This window comes from Ochotona curzoniae, unplaced genomic scaffold (genome assembly GCF_017591425.1).
Source record: "Ochotona curzoniae isolate NIBS_2020 unplaced genomic scaffold, NIBS_Ocur_1.0 scaffold_4505, whole genome shotgun sequence".
NCBI lineage: Eukaryota > Metazoa > Chordata > Mammalia > Lagomorpha > Ochotonidae > Ochotona > Ochotona curzoniae.
This window is the reverse complement of record NW_024467118.1, coordinates 2,640,564-2,654,964: the sequence shown is the minus strand read 5'-3', so window position 1 is coordinate 2,654,964 and position 14,401 is coordinate 2,640,564. Positions and strand designations below refer to the sequence as shown.

The 14,401-nt window shown below is 56.3% G+C and overlaps 2 protein-coding genes across 2 annotated transcripts in view; one reads left to right on the top strand and one right to left on the bottom strand.

Annotated features, from left to right (window-relative positions):
• Positions 1–11,988, bottom strand: part of EVC2 (EvC ciliary complex subunit 2) — a 69,244-nt gene extending 57,256 nt beyond the window's left edge. Inside the window, exons 1-4 of the mRNA XM_040966314.1 lie at positions 11,800–11,988; positions 6,121–6,175; positions 2,331–2,494; positions 640–708 (exon numbers count right to left, since the gene is read on the bottom strand). Coding sequence (XP_040822248.1) covers positions 640–708; positions 2,331–2,494; positions 6,121–6,175; positions 11,800–11,988 — 477 coding nt within the window. The remainder of the gene's footprint in view (positions 1–639; positions 709–2,330; positions 2,495–6,120; positions 6,176–11,799) is intronic.
• Positions 11,989–13,626: 1,638 nt separating this feature from the next.
• Positions 13,627–14,401, top strand: part of EVC (EvC ciliary complex subunit 1) — a 37,038-nt gene continuing 36,263 nt past the window's right edge. The window contains exon 1 of the mRNA XM_040966171.1: positions 13,627–13,785. Within this exon, the coding sequence (XP_040822105.1) occupies positions 13,627–13,785 (159 nt within the window). The remainder of the gene's footprint in view (positions 13,786–14,401) is intronic.

The following is a 14,401-nucleotide window of genomic DNA, read 5'->3' as shown; positions in this document are numbered from 1 at the left end:
GATGGACGCTCGGCCACCGAGGTCAGGCTTGGGCAGGTCTTGCTGGTGCTCCTGGTGCTGCACGCCCATGAGCACACCTGGCAGCCGAGGGAAGAACGAGCTGTCCGCCTGACCCTGCGAGGGGTGAGGGGACTGCTCTAGGCTCGTGTCTGGCCTCTCCCGGCTCTGCCCCAGGCACAACTCCCCAGGCTCACTCTGACCTGTGGCCCTGCACTGTGCTGGACTGCAGCTGTCTGTGGGGCGGCTTCCCGACCCCCATGAGTCCTTCCATTGCCACTAAGCCACTGAGAGGAGGTGGGGACCCCACACAAGCCTAAGGAAAAGTCACCTTGTGCAATGAGTAAAAGACCCCCAAAATGAAGCACATTTTTAAATCCACCAAGAAGCACAGTAAGATCTAAAGACGTCACATCTTCCATCCCATTCTGAACGATCACTATAGATGGTTACGGCTGATGACGCAGAAAGAAAACCTTGGGATTCCAGTCACAGCGCCGATCCTTTGCTGTCGACCCCGTCTCTCGTAGGCCTAGATGGCCAGAGCTGCCCCTGACTCGCCAGTTCTAACACCCGCTCCTACTGCATGTTTTGGGCAAAACACCCTGATTCTCCAAGAACCAGCTACTTGCGGAAGCTTACCAGGGCGCATTTCTGGAAAATGACTCCGCTCCCCGAAGTCTTCAGAGCTCCTCCTGAAGTATCTCCCGACTACAAGAAACCACAGAGGGCAGTGGGAGGTGAGAAAGTGGGCATGCCACCCCTGTCCAATACAAGGCGAGAACCTGTGTAATGGGCCGGGGAGAACAAGACCACTGCTGCTCATCCGGCTCAGTTGTCTGGAAGATCTTTCTTGAAGGGCATTAAAGGATTGGAAAACAAATGCCACACAGAAGGAACGGGAACACACGGCTGCATGGCAGCACAGATGCACAGGAAATGAGTCCTTCCATTGCTGATCCAGCTCCCTGCTAACGGCCTGGGAAGGCAACGGAGGAAGGGCCAAGTGCATGGGCCACTGTACTCAAGTGGGACACTAAGAAGCTCCTGGCCCCGGTTTGGGATAGGCCTTTGTGGCCACTGGGGGGAGTGAACCAACACATGAGATCTCACACTCTCTGTGTAATGCTGCCCTTCAAATAAAAATAAATAAGTCTTTAAAAAAAAACAGTAAGATCGTGGGAGGAAATTACTCAATGAGGGAGCGACTTGCACTGTGCGATGCAGGGAACAGGTGCCATGGGGGCACTTCCCAGGACCTGCGGACATGAGCTTCCTTGAAGACACAAAGGACCTCAAGATGAGCTCCTGCTGAGCTCTCTGGGTGGGCCCTGAAACCAGCACCACGTGTCACCATGGACGACTGACAAGCAGAGACACATGGAGGCAGCCAAGGGAGGCAGGGGCCACCCGGGGCTGGAAGATGCCAGAAGGACCACCTCTCCAGCCTGCAGCACGCATCGGCCTGTCTGCATCATGCCCCTGGAATGCAGAGGGACAATGTTTCCATGGATCTTGGCCTCCCAGTCGGTGACAAACGCTTCCAGCTGAGCCCAGTGACTCTCCTTGTGGCTCTGTACCCGTGGTAATCACCCAGCCCTCGGCCTAAGAACCAAGATGTCACTTGGGATACCTGCCTGGCCTCTCAGAGCATGAGGGCTTGAGGCCCAGTAATGCTCCTGGTTCCTGCTGACATACTCGGGGAAGCAGGCGGACACGGCAAGGGATCAGATGCCTGTCACTCACGTGGGAGATGGAAATTTGGTCCTCAGTTCCTGGCTTCTGCCTGGCCCGGACCCAGCTTTAAAAGCTTAAAGGGTATGTGGGAAGAGACTCAATGGATGGCGGAGCTCTTGCCTTCTCCCTGTGTCATTCTCACATTCAACAAGTCTCTTTGAAACAAACCAGCAGCAGCCTGGAGCTGACTTCGCAGTGTCGCTTCTCCCCGAGTCCTCTCACCTTGGGCTCCCAGCTGTGAATGAAAACAAGCCACTGCTTGTTCAGGTTTCGTGGCTCAAGTGAGAACAGGCACGGACGGTGATGTGTGCTGAGCACGTGCAGTATGCTTGATGCTGCTGGGTGAGCAACGGCACCTGCTGGGCAGCGCAGACGCCCGGCAGCGTCTTGGCAGTGGCCGCCCAACGCGCGGGTTCCAGTCCCCTGCTCTTCTGAACTTCCAGCCATATCGACAGCAGAAGCGGCAACGTGCGCTTGCCATGATAGAAGGCTTTTTGTTTTCAGAAACCTGTGACGTTTTTATACACAGTTGGCTCAAAACGTATTTCCTGCCCCACTTTTGGTATCTGTATTGATGTCTCGAGCTTGTCACTTACCAAATGGTGTGTTCTAGAGGACTCTGCTTTCAAGAAAGTTTTCCTGGGCCAGGAGGGCATGAAAGCAAACAAGGACTGACTCCACGGCCCGGGAGAGGCTGCTGAAGTGAGCGGTGGGCTGGACACCTCAACTTGCACATTGAATCTTGTTTCAAGTAGGATTTCTGCAATGAAACAGCACGCATGCATTAGAGCTGTGGCCAGACGGCAGGACACGGTGATGGAATCCTGTGGTGGACTCTGATATGAGGAGGGCACTGGCAGGCATGTGCTGAGAGAGTGAATGCAGGGGCAGACAGACAGGAGCATGGACGAAGGGCAGGCGGGAGCATGGACGAAGGGCAGACAGATGGATGGATGGACAGATGGACAGCATCTTCCCTCTGCCAGGAAAATGAGACCTGTTGCCGTGTAGGAAGCCCAGAGCATAGGACTGCCTTTTTACATATATATATTTATTTATTTATTTATTGGAAAGGCAGAATTATAAAGAGAAGGTATGACAGAGAAAGAAAGGTCTTTCATCTGCTGATTCACTCTCCAAATGACCACAACAGAAGGAGCTGAGTCAATCAAACCCACGAGCCAGGTGCTTCCTCCAGGTCTCCCATGTGGCTGCAGGGTCCCAAGGCTATGAGCCATCCTCGACTGCTTTCCCAGGCCACAAGCAGGGAGCTGGATGGGAAATGGAGCAGCCGAGACACAAACCGGGGCCCTATGAGATGCTGGCACTTGCAGGTGGAGGATTAGCCAATTGAGCCATCACTCCAGCCTCAGCCGTGGTCTGGCTTAAAGTGAGGGCTCCTTCTCTGGAGGTGCAAGCAGGGCAGCTCCTGGGTGGTTTGTACCGCACAGACTCAGGCAGCACTGGGTTCAAAGCTTGGCTGTGCCACTCAGCAATGGAGACCTTGGGCAAGCCTGCACCTCGATTTCCCTAACACAGTTTGGACAGATTACCTCCCAGAGTTTTGTGTGTGGGGGGGTTCAATCCCCAAGGTGACAGAAGTGAAAGCTTGGAGGACCTTAAAGAGCAGAACGCAGGGGAGGTGGTCGCCCTCCATAAAGGCGAGTGCTGCTGGCTTGGGGTGGGAGTCAGGTCTCACAAGAGAGTGATCCACGCGCAAGGCCGGCCCCTCCTTGGGCTCCTGATGCCCATCTCCTTACCAGAGCTCTCAAAAGTGCCCGGAGATCTTCCCCGAGACTGGACAGGTGGAGCCGCCAAGCTGCCAGCTGAACAGACCACACCCAGCAAATAAAGCCATTGGTCTGAACATTTAAAGAACTCTGGCCTCAGCGGGTGCCTCAGAGCACCTACCTGCCCCAGAGGCCATGGGAGTGCCGCGTGCGGCCAGGCACAGACGCCCGCCGAGCCGTGCTGTATCAGCATCCCCAGCAGCATCTACTCTCTGCCCATGCACTTCGAAAACCCAGATGCAGTATGCGTCAGTAAGCACAGAAATACCCCTCAGAAGGACTGGACAGGAGCCAGTGCTGTGGCACAGAAGGTTAGGCCACTGTCTGCCACATGAACATCCCTTATGAGCAGCGGTTCAAGTCCTGGCTGCTCCATTTCCAGTCCAGCTCCCACTAATGTGCCTGGGAAAACAGTGGGCCCCTGCACCTACAAGGGAGACTAAGATGGAGCTCCTGGCTCCTGGCTTTGGCCTTAGCTCTTGGAGTCACTGGGGAGTGAACGAGCAGATGGAAGATCTTTCTCTGTCTCTCCCTCTCTCTCTGCAACTGTGCCTTTCAAAGAAATCTTAAAATGCATAAAAGATGCTAGCACATCCATGTTCCTGGAGCCAAAGTCCCTCACCTGGAAAGGTGGCCAAAATGCCAACCAGGAGTTGTATGACTCACGGAAGGCCTTATGAGTGTCTGAGGATGAGGCTAAGCAACAGGCTTGTCTGCTGGCCGAAATGCTGCAGCTGAGCCTTTGCCACCATTTGCTACTGAGACACAGACCTGGAGCAGGTGTGTGGCCCAGGGGTGATGATGCAGGCAGCTGGGGGGTGAGCTGCTGGGACGGAGATCTTCCTGTCCTCTGTCTACCTTCCAAGTAAAGTTTTCTTAATTTTAAATACTGGGCCAGCGTTGTGTAGTGAGTAAAGCCAACGCATGTGGCATCAGCATCCTATATGAGCACCGCTTTAAGTCCTGACCGCTCCACTTCCTGGATAGCTGCCTGTTAATGCCCAGGGTAAACGGCACGGCCCCTGAGGATCTTAGAGAGTGAGCCAGAGGGGTAAGCTCTGTCTCTCCTTCTCCTCCTGTAACTGTTTCAAATCAGTAAGCCAATCTCTCTTTTAAAAGTGTTTTTGAAATCTATGTAGTTTCAAAATATCAGTGGGAAAACAACAAAAATTGGAGAAAAAAATGTGGAACTGAGCCCTAGTTAAAATTAAAGCCTTCCAAATTTTATTTTTATTGCATATAACATGAACGAATTCCACGATATGGACCTAGGGGCATAGTGACACTTCCTGCACCACCCTTCCTCATCCCACATTCTCTACCCACCCTCCCTGCTCCTTCGGCTTCTCCTTGAATGGCACCTGTAGAAGGTGCAGTGGGCGTAACTGGGATGGGGATGAGGGTTCCTACTGTAAACAATGGGGAAGCCACAGTCCCCAGCCCTTGCTGGAAGCCAGCAAGTGGGCAACTCAGCCCAGCTAGGAGGGCCTGAGGAAACCACGTGGGTGCTGCAGAAAACAGATGCCCATCTGGGCTATGGGGCCTTGCCAAACACAAACAACAGGACACCTTGAGCCTAGAGGCCGTCTGTGTACCTGCTTCTCCTCTCCGGCAAGTAAGGCCCCTTCCTTCCCCAGTGGCAGGAGAAGGGGGTCCACCAGGACCCTTGGGGTTCCAGATGTAAGTACAGAGCCCAGAAAAAGGCAGCCCCTGCCCTCCCAATAGTGCAAAGGATGGACAGGGGACCCAACTGAGTCTTTTGTCCCCCTGGAAAAATCACCACCACCTGTAAGTGCTGGCGATGAGGGTCCCATACCCCCAAGAATCGATGCCCCTGCTGCCACATGGGAGAGGCACCTCAGCAGAGGGGGAAGCAACGGGAGGACAGGAAGATCGCCAGGATCCTGTGCTGCCAGCTCCGACTCCCAGATAAAGGAGCTGCACGAGCCCCTTCCGTTAAGTCAGTGTCACTTGCACTCCTGTCGCTCAGTGTGGTCGACCAGCTAAAGACCCTGGAGACGCTCGGGCCCTAACCCTACAAGCTGTGCATGTTACCCGCCTGCATCAGTGTACCTAAGCCCAGGGTCCCAAGAGGCAAGAGAGGAGCCCCTGAAGGCACACACAGGTGTCTAGAAGAGAAGGAGACGCCGTGATCACTGGGCCAAGACGGGACCCAGCTGGCTTTGAAGACTACAGCAGGCACCACGCCCCGGAATGCGGGCAACACAGCTTCAGGGGCTACAAAGGCATGACAGCAAGGTCCCCAGAGGGGTCCCAGAGTCAGGATCCCACAGCATCCTGACAGTCCCAGGAGCCCGAGCAGAGACAACCCTTCTTGAGAGAATAAACGTATGTTGTTTGGCGTCACCAGCTTTGTAATGTTTCATTAGTGCAGTCACAGGGCAGGAAACGCCGGGCAGACACACACACAGTGCTTGGTTCATCCGCTCCTCTCTGCTGATCAACAGGGAGCCAGGGAGTGACCCACCTGCCCAAGGTAGGGAGATGGAGAGAGCACTGAAGGTGCAGGGAGTAGGCGGCAGGGCTCTGGTCCTCCTTGTCAGTCAAGGACAAATCAACCAAAAGCAAAGCATACCTGCAGTCTTCAAGTCGGAGTACTCCTCTCTGGGCCAAATCACGTGGCACAAGTCCTGGAAAATATAAAAGACATGGGATTGTTAACTTAAGAACCTGCTGATCCAAACAAAACAAAAAGAGCCAGCATGTGGTGTAGCAAGCTGAATCTTGAAGCACCTTGAAGCACCAACACCCTATATGGGAGCCAGTTGGTGTCCCAGCTGATGTACTCCTGATTCAGCTCCCTGCTTGTGGTTTGGGAAAGCAGCAGAGGATGGCTCATGTCCCTGGTCTCCTACATGACTGACCAGAAGAAGTTCCTGGCTCCTGGCTTTGGATCTGCTCAGCTCTGACCACTGCAGCCATTTGAGGGGTGAACCACTGGATGGAAGATCTCTCTCCTGGCTTTGGATTGGCTCAGCTCTGCTGTTGCAGCCATTTCAGGGGTGAACCAGTGGATGGAAGAGCTCTCCCTCTCTCTCCCTGTCTCTGCTCTCTGTAATTCTTCCTTTCACATAAAAAATAAAATAATAAATAAATAGAATCATGGCTTCTTATAAAATTTTATTTATTATATAGTTGCTAACATATTATGAGTCCTGAAAAAAAATCATAATGATCATGAATAGCATTATTTTTCCCTAGGAAAAACAAAGCAGATAGAGCAGTCAGCCCCCATGTCCACGAAGATTCCACATCCACACTCAACCAGTGGGGAACTGAAAATATTGAAATACCAAACTGTGTCTGTGCCACCCAGGTTCATATTGCTCACTTTGCCTCCGGTTTGTTCCTACACAATACGACTATTTACTCAGCACTCATGCTAAACGCTAGAAGCCATCTGGAGACGATTTAAAACAAGCAGGTTGAGGCACATCATTTTATGTAAGCAAATTCTGCATCACTGTATATAAGGCACCCGTATGTGCACAGATTTGCGTGTCCCTGGGGCGGTGTCCCCGGGAGAGGGGATTCCCGGAGCTGCTCCTGGACTTGTTGAAGGGTGAAGTTTTCATCACTAACATGGGGATGACCTGCACCTGCACCCCCAGCTGGAATGCTGGCAACTCCCCAGCACAAACTCAGCCTCCCTTCTTCTGAGGCCCTTGGCACCATCCCAGCTGCCCTCCAGGTACCAGTGTGGCATTTCAGAGTCAGATGGACCCAGGTTGAACCACAGCTCTGCTTTTCACCAACTCAATGAGACTAGGGGAGTTCTAGTCTGGAATTCCCAACACCCTGCAAGTTTTCACTGGGCGGCAGATGAGACACTGGATGGGGCTAGCACAGCTGGGCTCTGGCTGGCAGTGTGGACATGCCTGTGTGTCCCCAGTGCAGGCTCTCAGCCCTTCTGGGTGTCTGATCCTCCAAGCTTCCTCCCAACTCGTTCAGAGTCCTTTAAAGAGCAGAGCTTCTGCAAACCAAGCCCAGGCTTTAAGATGATGGGGTGGGGGTGTACAGAAAGAAGTTGGACCAAAAAGCCCCTTTCTGCGGAGGGCTGGGAAGAGGAGGAGAGCTGCATCCAAGCCGGGATCTTGTGGACGACGACAGAAAGGTCAGAACTCCCGTGAGGGCCACCGTGGCCACTTGCCCACTCTCTGCCCTCTACGCACCTTACCACCTACAGCTGCTGTAACCAGGGACTGCCAATGTAGGGCTTACAGCATCACACATGTATTTTCTAGAGGTTATGAGTCCAACAAGGGGCTTCCAGCCAAGATTCAAGGTGTCACCCTGGCCGTGCTAGCCCATGGGGGCTCTAGGGAGCTGTCACCTTGCCTTTACTGGCTGTCAGAGACCGACTAGTCCCTTAGCTCATGCCTGTGTCCCACCCCCATCGCAGAGCCAGCCACGGTAGGTATAGTCCTCAGACCAATCTCGGAGCATCCTCATCTGAATCCTGCATCCTCTTCCACACTTAAGGGTCCTTGTGGAAACAATGGGACCCTGCCCTAGGTCAAGGTCAGGAGGACCCATGCTCAACACCACATGCCCACCACAGGTAAACTGTCAGGTTCCAAGGGCTGGGGTGTGGACATCCTGGGGTGCCTCCTGCTGCCCACCCCCATGCATCTCTTTTCCTGAAACCCTGTCCATCCTTGGCCTCTGGGTCACAGCTCTGGACCCCTTCTGATTACACAGGCCACATATTTTGCATCTGCTGTGCTGAACCCTGGTCCAACTGGCCATGGCACTCCCTAGGACCTGGCCCTAGGACTTCGCTTTCCAATCACTGAAAGGCGACTTGCGTGCCGCCATTTTCCCAGTGCCCCTCCCCTGTCCAGACTCCTCCCCAGACACAGACCACCTGTCAACACCCTTTGCTTCGGTGTCTGACAACCACGTTACACCTGCTGCTTCCGAGACCAGCAGCATTTCCACCCTCCACTGGCTCACACCAGAATCTAGGGCCACATACTTTGCTTTTCTCAACCAATCCTATACACCTCTCTGGCCCACTTTCATTTTTTTTTTTCACTTTCCAAACAACTGTTCAATAATTTTTAATAATGCAATTGCAGCAGTTATCAGGAAAGACAAATCCAGTAATAAGCCTAGGTCAGGCAACAGTTTTCAATAGTTTCAAAACAAACATAAAGCTTGTTCTATGAACTATCAAAATACGGACAAAATGCCCTCCTTTTTTTTTTTTCTTTTGCAAGCTGGGCAGGGAGGCCAGCTAGCCACTCACGTCACTTCCCCAGCACAGCACACAGCATTCCAGCGACTCCTCATGTCCCCGCCATGGCCACTTTCTTGCTTTCTTTTATTCTTTCATTTTGGTAATCTTTACATAGTTGATCAGGGCACAAAGGGTCAAGGGCTACAGGAAAGTGGGTAAGACCATTGTTTCCACATTATTATTATTTTTCTGTATCTGGGGTAAGAGAAGAGATAAAGGGAGAAGCCCCATCCAGCCTCCCACCCATCCCAGATCCCCGAGGTTGGGCATGCTCCGAGGGTCCTGCTCATGCAGTTTTGATAGTTCAGCAGTTCTGAATTGCTTCCAATCTTGCCGCTGCAAGCACGATGAAATCTCTTCAGAGTCCACTGGCTGACATAGTCTTTTCATGGTTGGAGTTCTGAGACCGGCAGCTCAGTTGGAGGGATCCCCAGAGAAACTTCATCTGAGGTGATCCCAGACCTGATCCTTGTATGTGCTTCCCAGTACAGGATCCGGTACAGACCGTCGCCCCAATCAGCTTATGCACATGCTGGTGGTTGCAATTTCTGGGCCAGTTCTGTTTCCAGCCCTGTCTTCCTTGTGAACCAATGGTTGTTGCAGTCTAGCCCAATCCTGCCCACTTCATGCTCAGCCCTCTCGCAAACCAATGGGAGTATAGCCTAGTTGGGGCGACTCCCCATAACCCCCACCAGGCCTGCCCCTACCCTAGTTCCCATGCTTGCGAGTATGTACAGCAGACTTGTTCAGTCTGTCCCATATCCCATTTAGCTCTCACACATGTCAATGGGCATTGAAGCCTAGTGTAACCCAACCAACCCTGCTTTCCAGCCCTCACACATACTGGCAGGTGCTGTTCTGTCTAGCCACCCCTGCCCCGTCCTGGTTTTCATGCTCTCCAGTGGGAGTGGTAACCCAACAGGGAGGTGCCCACTATTTCCCTCCTAGACCACTCCTGGATTATGCCTTCTCCAGGTGAGTCTGCAGTGTAACTTGACAGAATTAGCCCCAGTGCCAGCATCTGCCAGCTGATGCTGCAGCAAAGTTCAACCAATCCTCACTCACTCTAATTTATGCTTGTACCAGTAGGAACAATCAGCCCAGCCTGGCTTTTCCCTGATCTAGTCCATATGAGGCCCACAGATGCTGTAGCCCTGCCTGGTCTGGTCTTCCCCCATCCCAGCTCATGCTCTCCAATGGGAGCGGCTGTTCAGCAGGGCAGCCCTCCATGTTCCCCCTACTGGCTTTGCCTCCTCCCTCCCTGGTTCTCACGCTTGCTGGTTGGGCGCTGTGGCCCAGTCTGGTATGGCCCACCTCACCTTGGCATTTACCAGTGGATGTTGTAGCCTGGCCCAACCTGGCCCACCCTCCAATTCCAGCTGACGCTGGTGAGGGTTATAGCCTACCCCAGCCCACCAGGCATCCAATCTCAGCCCTAATGTGCACTGGTATGTGTTGCAACCATACCTGGCCCAAGCCACACCCTGTTCTGGTACTCAGATTTGTCAGCGGGTGATGTCAACTGGTTCAGCCTGGTCTGCCTCTGAGCTATGCCAAATGTATGCCTGTGGGTACCTTTCATTGCCTGGTCTGGGCTGTTTCCTATTGTGGTTCTTGCACTCACCTGCAGGGACTGTGTCCTGCCAGAGGAGTTGCTCCGGCTCCTCCATCAGAACCTCCCCCAATGCCAGATCTCCCACATACCGGTGGGTCCATGAGCCAGCCCTACTTAGTCTACCTGCTGTCCTAATAGGAACAGTGGAGTTTCCTTACTGGCCTTCAACCCATTCTGGTTCTTACTGTTGGATGTTTCAGCTCAGCCAAGGCTTGTCCATACCCAGACACGGCTCACTCATGACGCAGTAGAGGCAGAAACCTAGCCTAGCCCATCCTACATCTACCCTGGTCCTCCAGAGCACCAGATAGTGCTGGAGTCTAGCCTGGCCTGGTGCGTCCAGTCCCAGTCCACACTTGTCTGGCCCCACTTTCAAAGGAGCCCCCAGAACCCAATACCCTCCCAGCTGCCCACTACCCACCAGCAAGATCCAGAGCCTCTCCATCAGCAGTCTGCTCCCCCACCCACCTCCTAACCCTACTGCTCTGTCATCTCTGCTCACATGTTCCAGGAAGGCCGGGGACAGAGGAAAGAAGCCGTTGTCACCCCGGGAATCAGACCATCCACAGTTCCCTTCTTACTCAGAAGGACAGCCGAGGCCTGACCTGGCAGCTCCTGTCCCGGGCGTGCCCTGGGCTGCTGCTTATTCCGTGAGAGCAAAGAGCATCTGCAGACAGTGCATACCAAGGCCCTGTGGTGCTCAAGGACAGCGGGGAGGCCAGCGCGCCTGAGCAGAGCTGGGGAGCCAGAGGCCGAGAGGTAATGGAGGCCCCCAGGTCCCCCAGGGAAGCTGGCGCCCAGTGCAGAGGGGCTGGAGGGCAGGCTACCCCACGAAGAGCAGGATGCCGCATAGGCTGTGTGTTCAGGACTCCCAAGCTGCTCTGCTGAGACAAGGCCGGAGCAGGAGGGTCAGGCAGGGGGCTCCACAGCCGTCCAGCGCAGCTGGGACCCCGACTGTAAACAGGAAACACTATATGGATTCTGCACAGGTTTTGAGAAGAGTTCAACATAGCAGAGGTGAGGGGAGTGAGTGGGCTCTGGATGGCCACAGTGGCGGGAGGCGGGGAAGGCGAGCGGAAGGAGGTGGGTACAGCCAGGACCCCTACTTGGAGATCAGGAAAGGAGGCCCAGAGTGCTGGGCCGCCCTCGAAGGATGCAGGGTCGGATTCGAACCCAGAGCAGAGTGAAACCCAAGGCCACCAAAGACGCCGTCCGTGCCTTCCCCTGGTTTTCCAGGTCTGCACGCACAGCGCACCTGTGAAACCCCCGGCGCATCCTCGGGGCTCCTTCCGCCCCTTTCTCTGGCAGAGACTAAGGGGCCGCCCAGGCGCCGGTGCGGACCCAGCCAGGCCCGCCCAGTGAGCCCTGGGACGCGGCTGGGAGGCGGCCCTCCTTACCTGTGCGGTCCGCTGGGGCCCCGCCTCGCGTCGCCAGGGACAGGCCCCCGCCGAGCCGCCGAGCTCAGCCCCGGGGGCCCCGAGGGGATCCAGGGGGCTGGTGGGGAGTCTGCCTCGGACCCCGAGCGCCAGGAGCGCGACCAGGAGGCCCCCGGCCGGCACCCGCGCGGGGCATCCCCGGGTGCCCATCGCCCGCCGGGGACCCGCAACCCCTCAGAGCCCCAGCGCCGCGCAGCTGCCGGAGCTTCCGGACCCGGGCCCGCCCCGCCGCCGAGCATGCTCAGTGCGAGCCGCCGGGAAAAGTTTTCTGGGACAAACAGGCGCATCTGGGGCTTGGCGAGCCTGGGGGACTTGGACGCCGTGCCTAGGCTCGCTCGCTCGCTCCATACCCGGGGCTGAACTTCATCGGGCAGCAGCCACTTTCCAAAAACAGCCTTTCCGGACCTGACCTGGCCGGGCCATGCGGTCTGTCTCTGGGAAGCGGTGACCCAGCTGAGCCCACCACCGGGTGCGCCACCCCCAGGAGTACCCTCCTGGGGACCAACACTCAGGGTCAGTGGCAAGCTCTGGCTGCGCTCACCACTCTGCGGCACTGAGAAGTTCCAACAGCTTCATAATCGAGTTCAGTGCCAAGAATCGCGTGTTTTTTTCAAGGAACGCCGGGATATCCTGAGGGGCACCGAGGTGAAGCAGCAGCTTGGGGGCTGCAGGCCCCACGCTGTGCGCCCGGCGGGGCAGGAGCCCAGAAGGATGGAGGAGGAAGCGGTGAGGCACAATGGACACTGAGCAGAGGTGCAGGCTGAGCCCACAGGTGTCTCCCTTGGGTGCCCTGCCCTCTTGGGCCCCTCCGCTACCCAAGAGTGGACACAGCTGCTTTGTGTGTGTACTCTTGCCAGCGTGTTGCTAGTGTGCACGTGTGTGTGCGCGAGGCTCTGGGCGTATATACATGTGTGCCTGTGTGCCCGTGTTTGTGAATGCCTGCGTGTGTGGCCTTGTGGCTGTGGGCCTGTTGCACCTGGTGTACCCATGCATGTGTTTGCATGGATGATTGCGTGTCTGTGTACTTGCGCATGCGTGCCCATCACAAAGGGTGTTTGAGATAGGTCCTAGAAATCTCATCCCAGGGCCTGGCGCAGTAACCTAGTGGCTTAGGTTCTCATACGGGTGCCGGTTCTAATCCCGGCAGCTCCACTTCCCACCCAGCCCCCTGCTTGTGACCTGAGAAAGCAGTTGAGGATGCCCCAAAATCTTGGGACCCTGCACCCGCGAGGGAGACCTGGAAGAAGTTCCAGGCTCCTGGCTTCAGATAGGCGCAGCACCGGCCGTTAGGACCGCTAGTGAAGTGAATCAGCGGACAGAAGACCTGTCTCTCCTCCTCTCTGAATAACTGACTTAACTAATAAATAAATCTTAAAAACAAATTTTTTTCAATCCAAGCTCCTAGCAGGTCGTAAGCGCTCAAGTGCACTTGAAGGAACGATGTCTTCCTCACGAATTGGAGGTTCTGGTCCCCCTCCTGCCCCCTCCCCGCAAACCCTCTTCTTCCCCCAGTCTCTCCAGGAAGGGGCTTCTGCGCGCCGCTCGAGCATGCTCAGTGCTGGGAGCGGGAGCAGCTCAAAGTTTTGGGCGGACGCTGCAGGCTCCTCCCTCCAGCCCAGCGGAGCTGAGAGGCGGGAGAACCGCGGGAGCCGAGGCTAGAGCTGCCAAAGAGGCGGCCAGCTCGCCGCGCCCTGGGCCACCGGCCGCGGGACCCGCGTCGCCGAGCTGGCGGGCCGGGGCAGCGCGCGGCGGCCGGGATGCGGGGCCCGCGCCTCCTGATCGCCGCCGATGGCCTGCGCGAGCGACGCGCGGCTGCCGCTGGGCCGGGACGCGCTGCGCCCAGCACCCGCGCTGCTGGCCCCCGCCGTGCTGCTGGGCGCGGCCCTCGGAGTGGGCCTCGGCCTCTGGCTCGGCCGCCGCGCAGGCCGCCTGCGCCCGCGGCTCCAGGTGGGTGGGCCAAGCGGGCAGCTGCGGGGCGGAGCGCGGCCCTCCGGCTTCTCTGAGTCCCGGAGCCTTACTTTAGTTCCAGCGTCGGGTACCCGGTCCCCCGCCCTGTCTGCTCCCGGCCAGAGTGCAAGGCAGTGATTTGAAAGGGAGCTTGGGGTGGGGGGAAGCCACCCACGCCTCTGCCCTGGAACACTGCCCCCCTCCGCGGGAGTGCCTGCACCTTCCCCATGGGACCTGGGGTTTCAGCCTGCAGCGCCCACGCAAAGGGCCTCAGTCTCCTCACAGCACCGAGGGTTTGGGTAGGAGGCTGAGAGTAGAGCCCAGGTCTGAGTGCTGGAGACCGCCTTCCGGGCGCCCACGCCTGCTTCTGTGCTGCGTGGGTTGACTGACCGCTCCTGTGTCCCAGCCACCACATTCATGCATTTGTCCATTCATCAGCCCTACAGGAGGCTCGTTGAATGCCTGGGAATCCTGGGCCAGGGAGGGTAGGATTGGCTGCATTACAGGTAAATGTGAGGATGGTATAGCCTGGGGCCTTGGACCTGGGAACGCTGGCGGGGTTGCCCACTGCAGGCTGCATGCTGGGGACCCCCCCCGCCCCCGGCCCATTCCATTC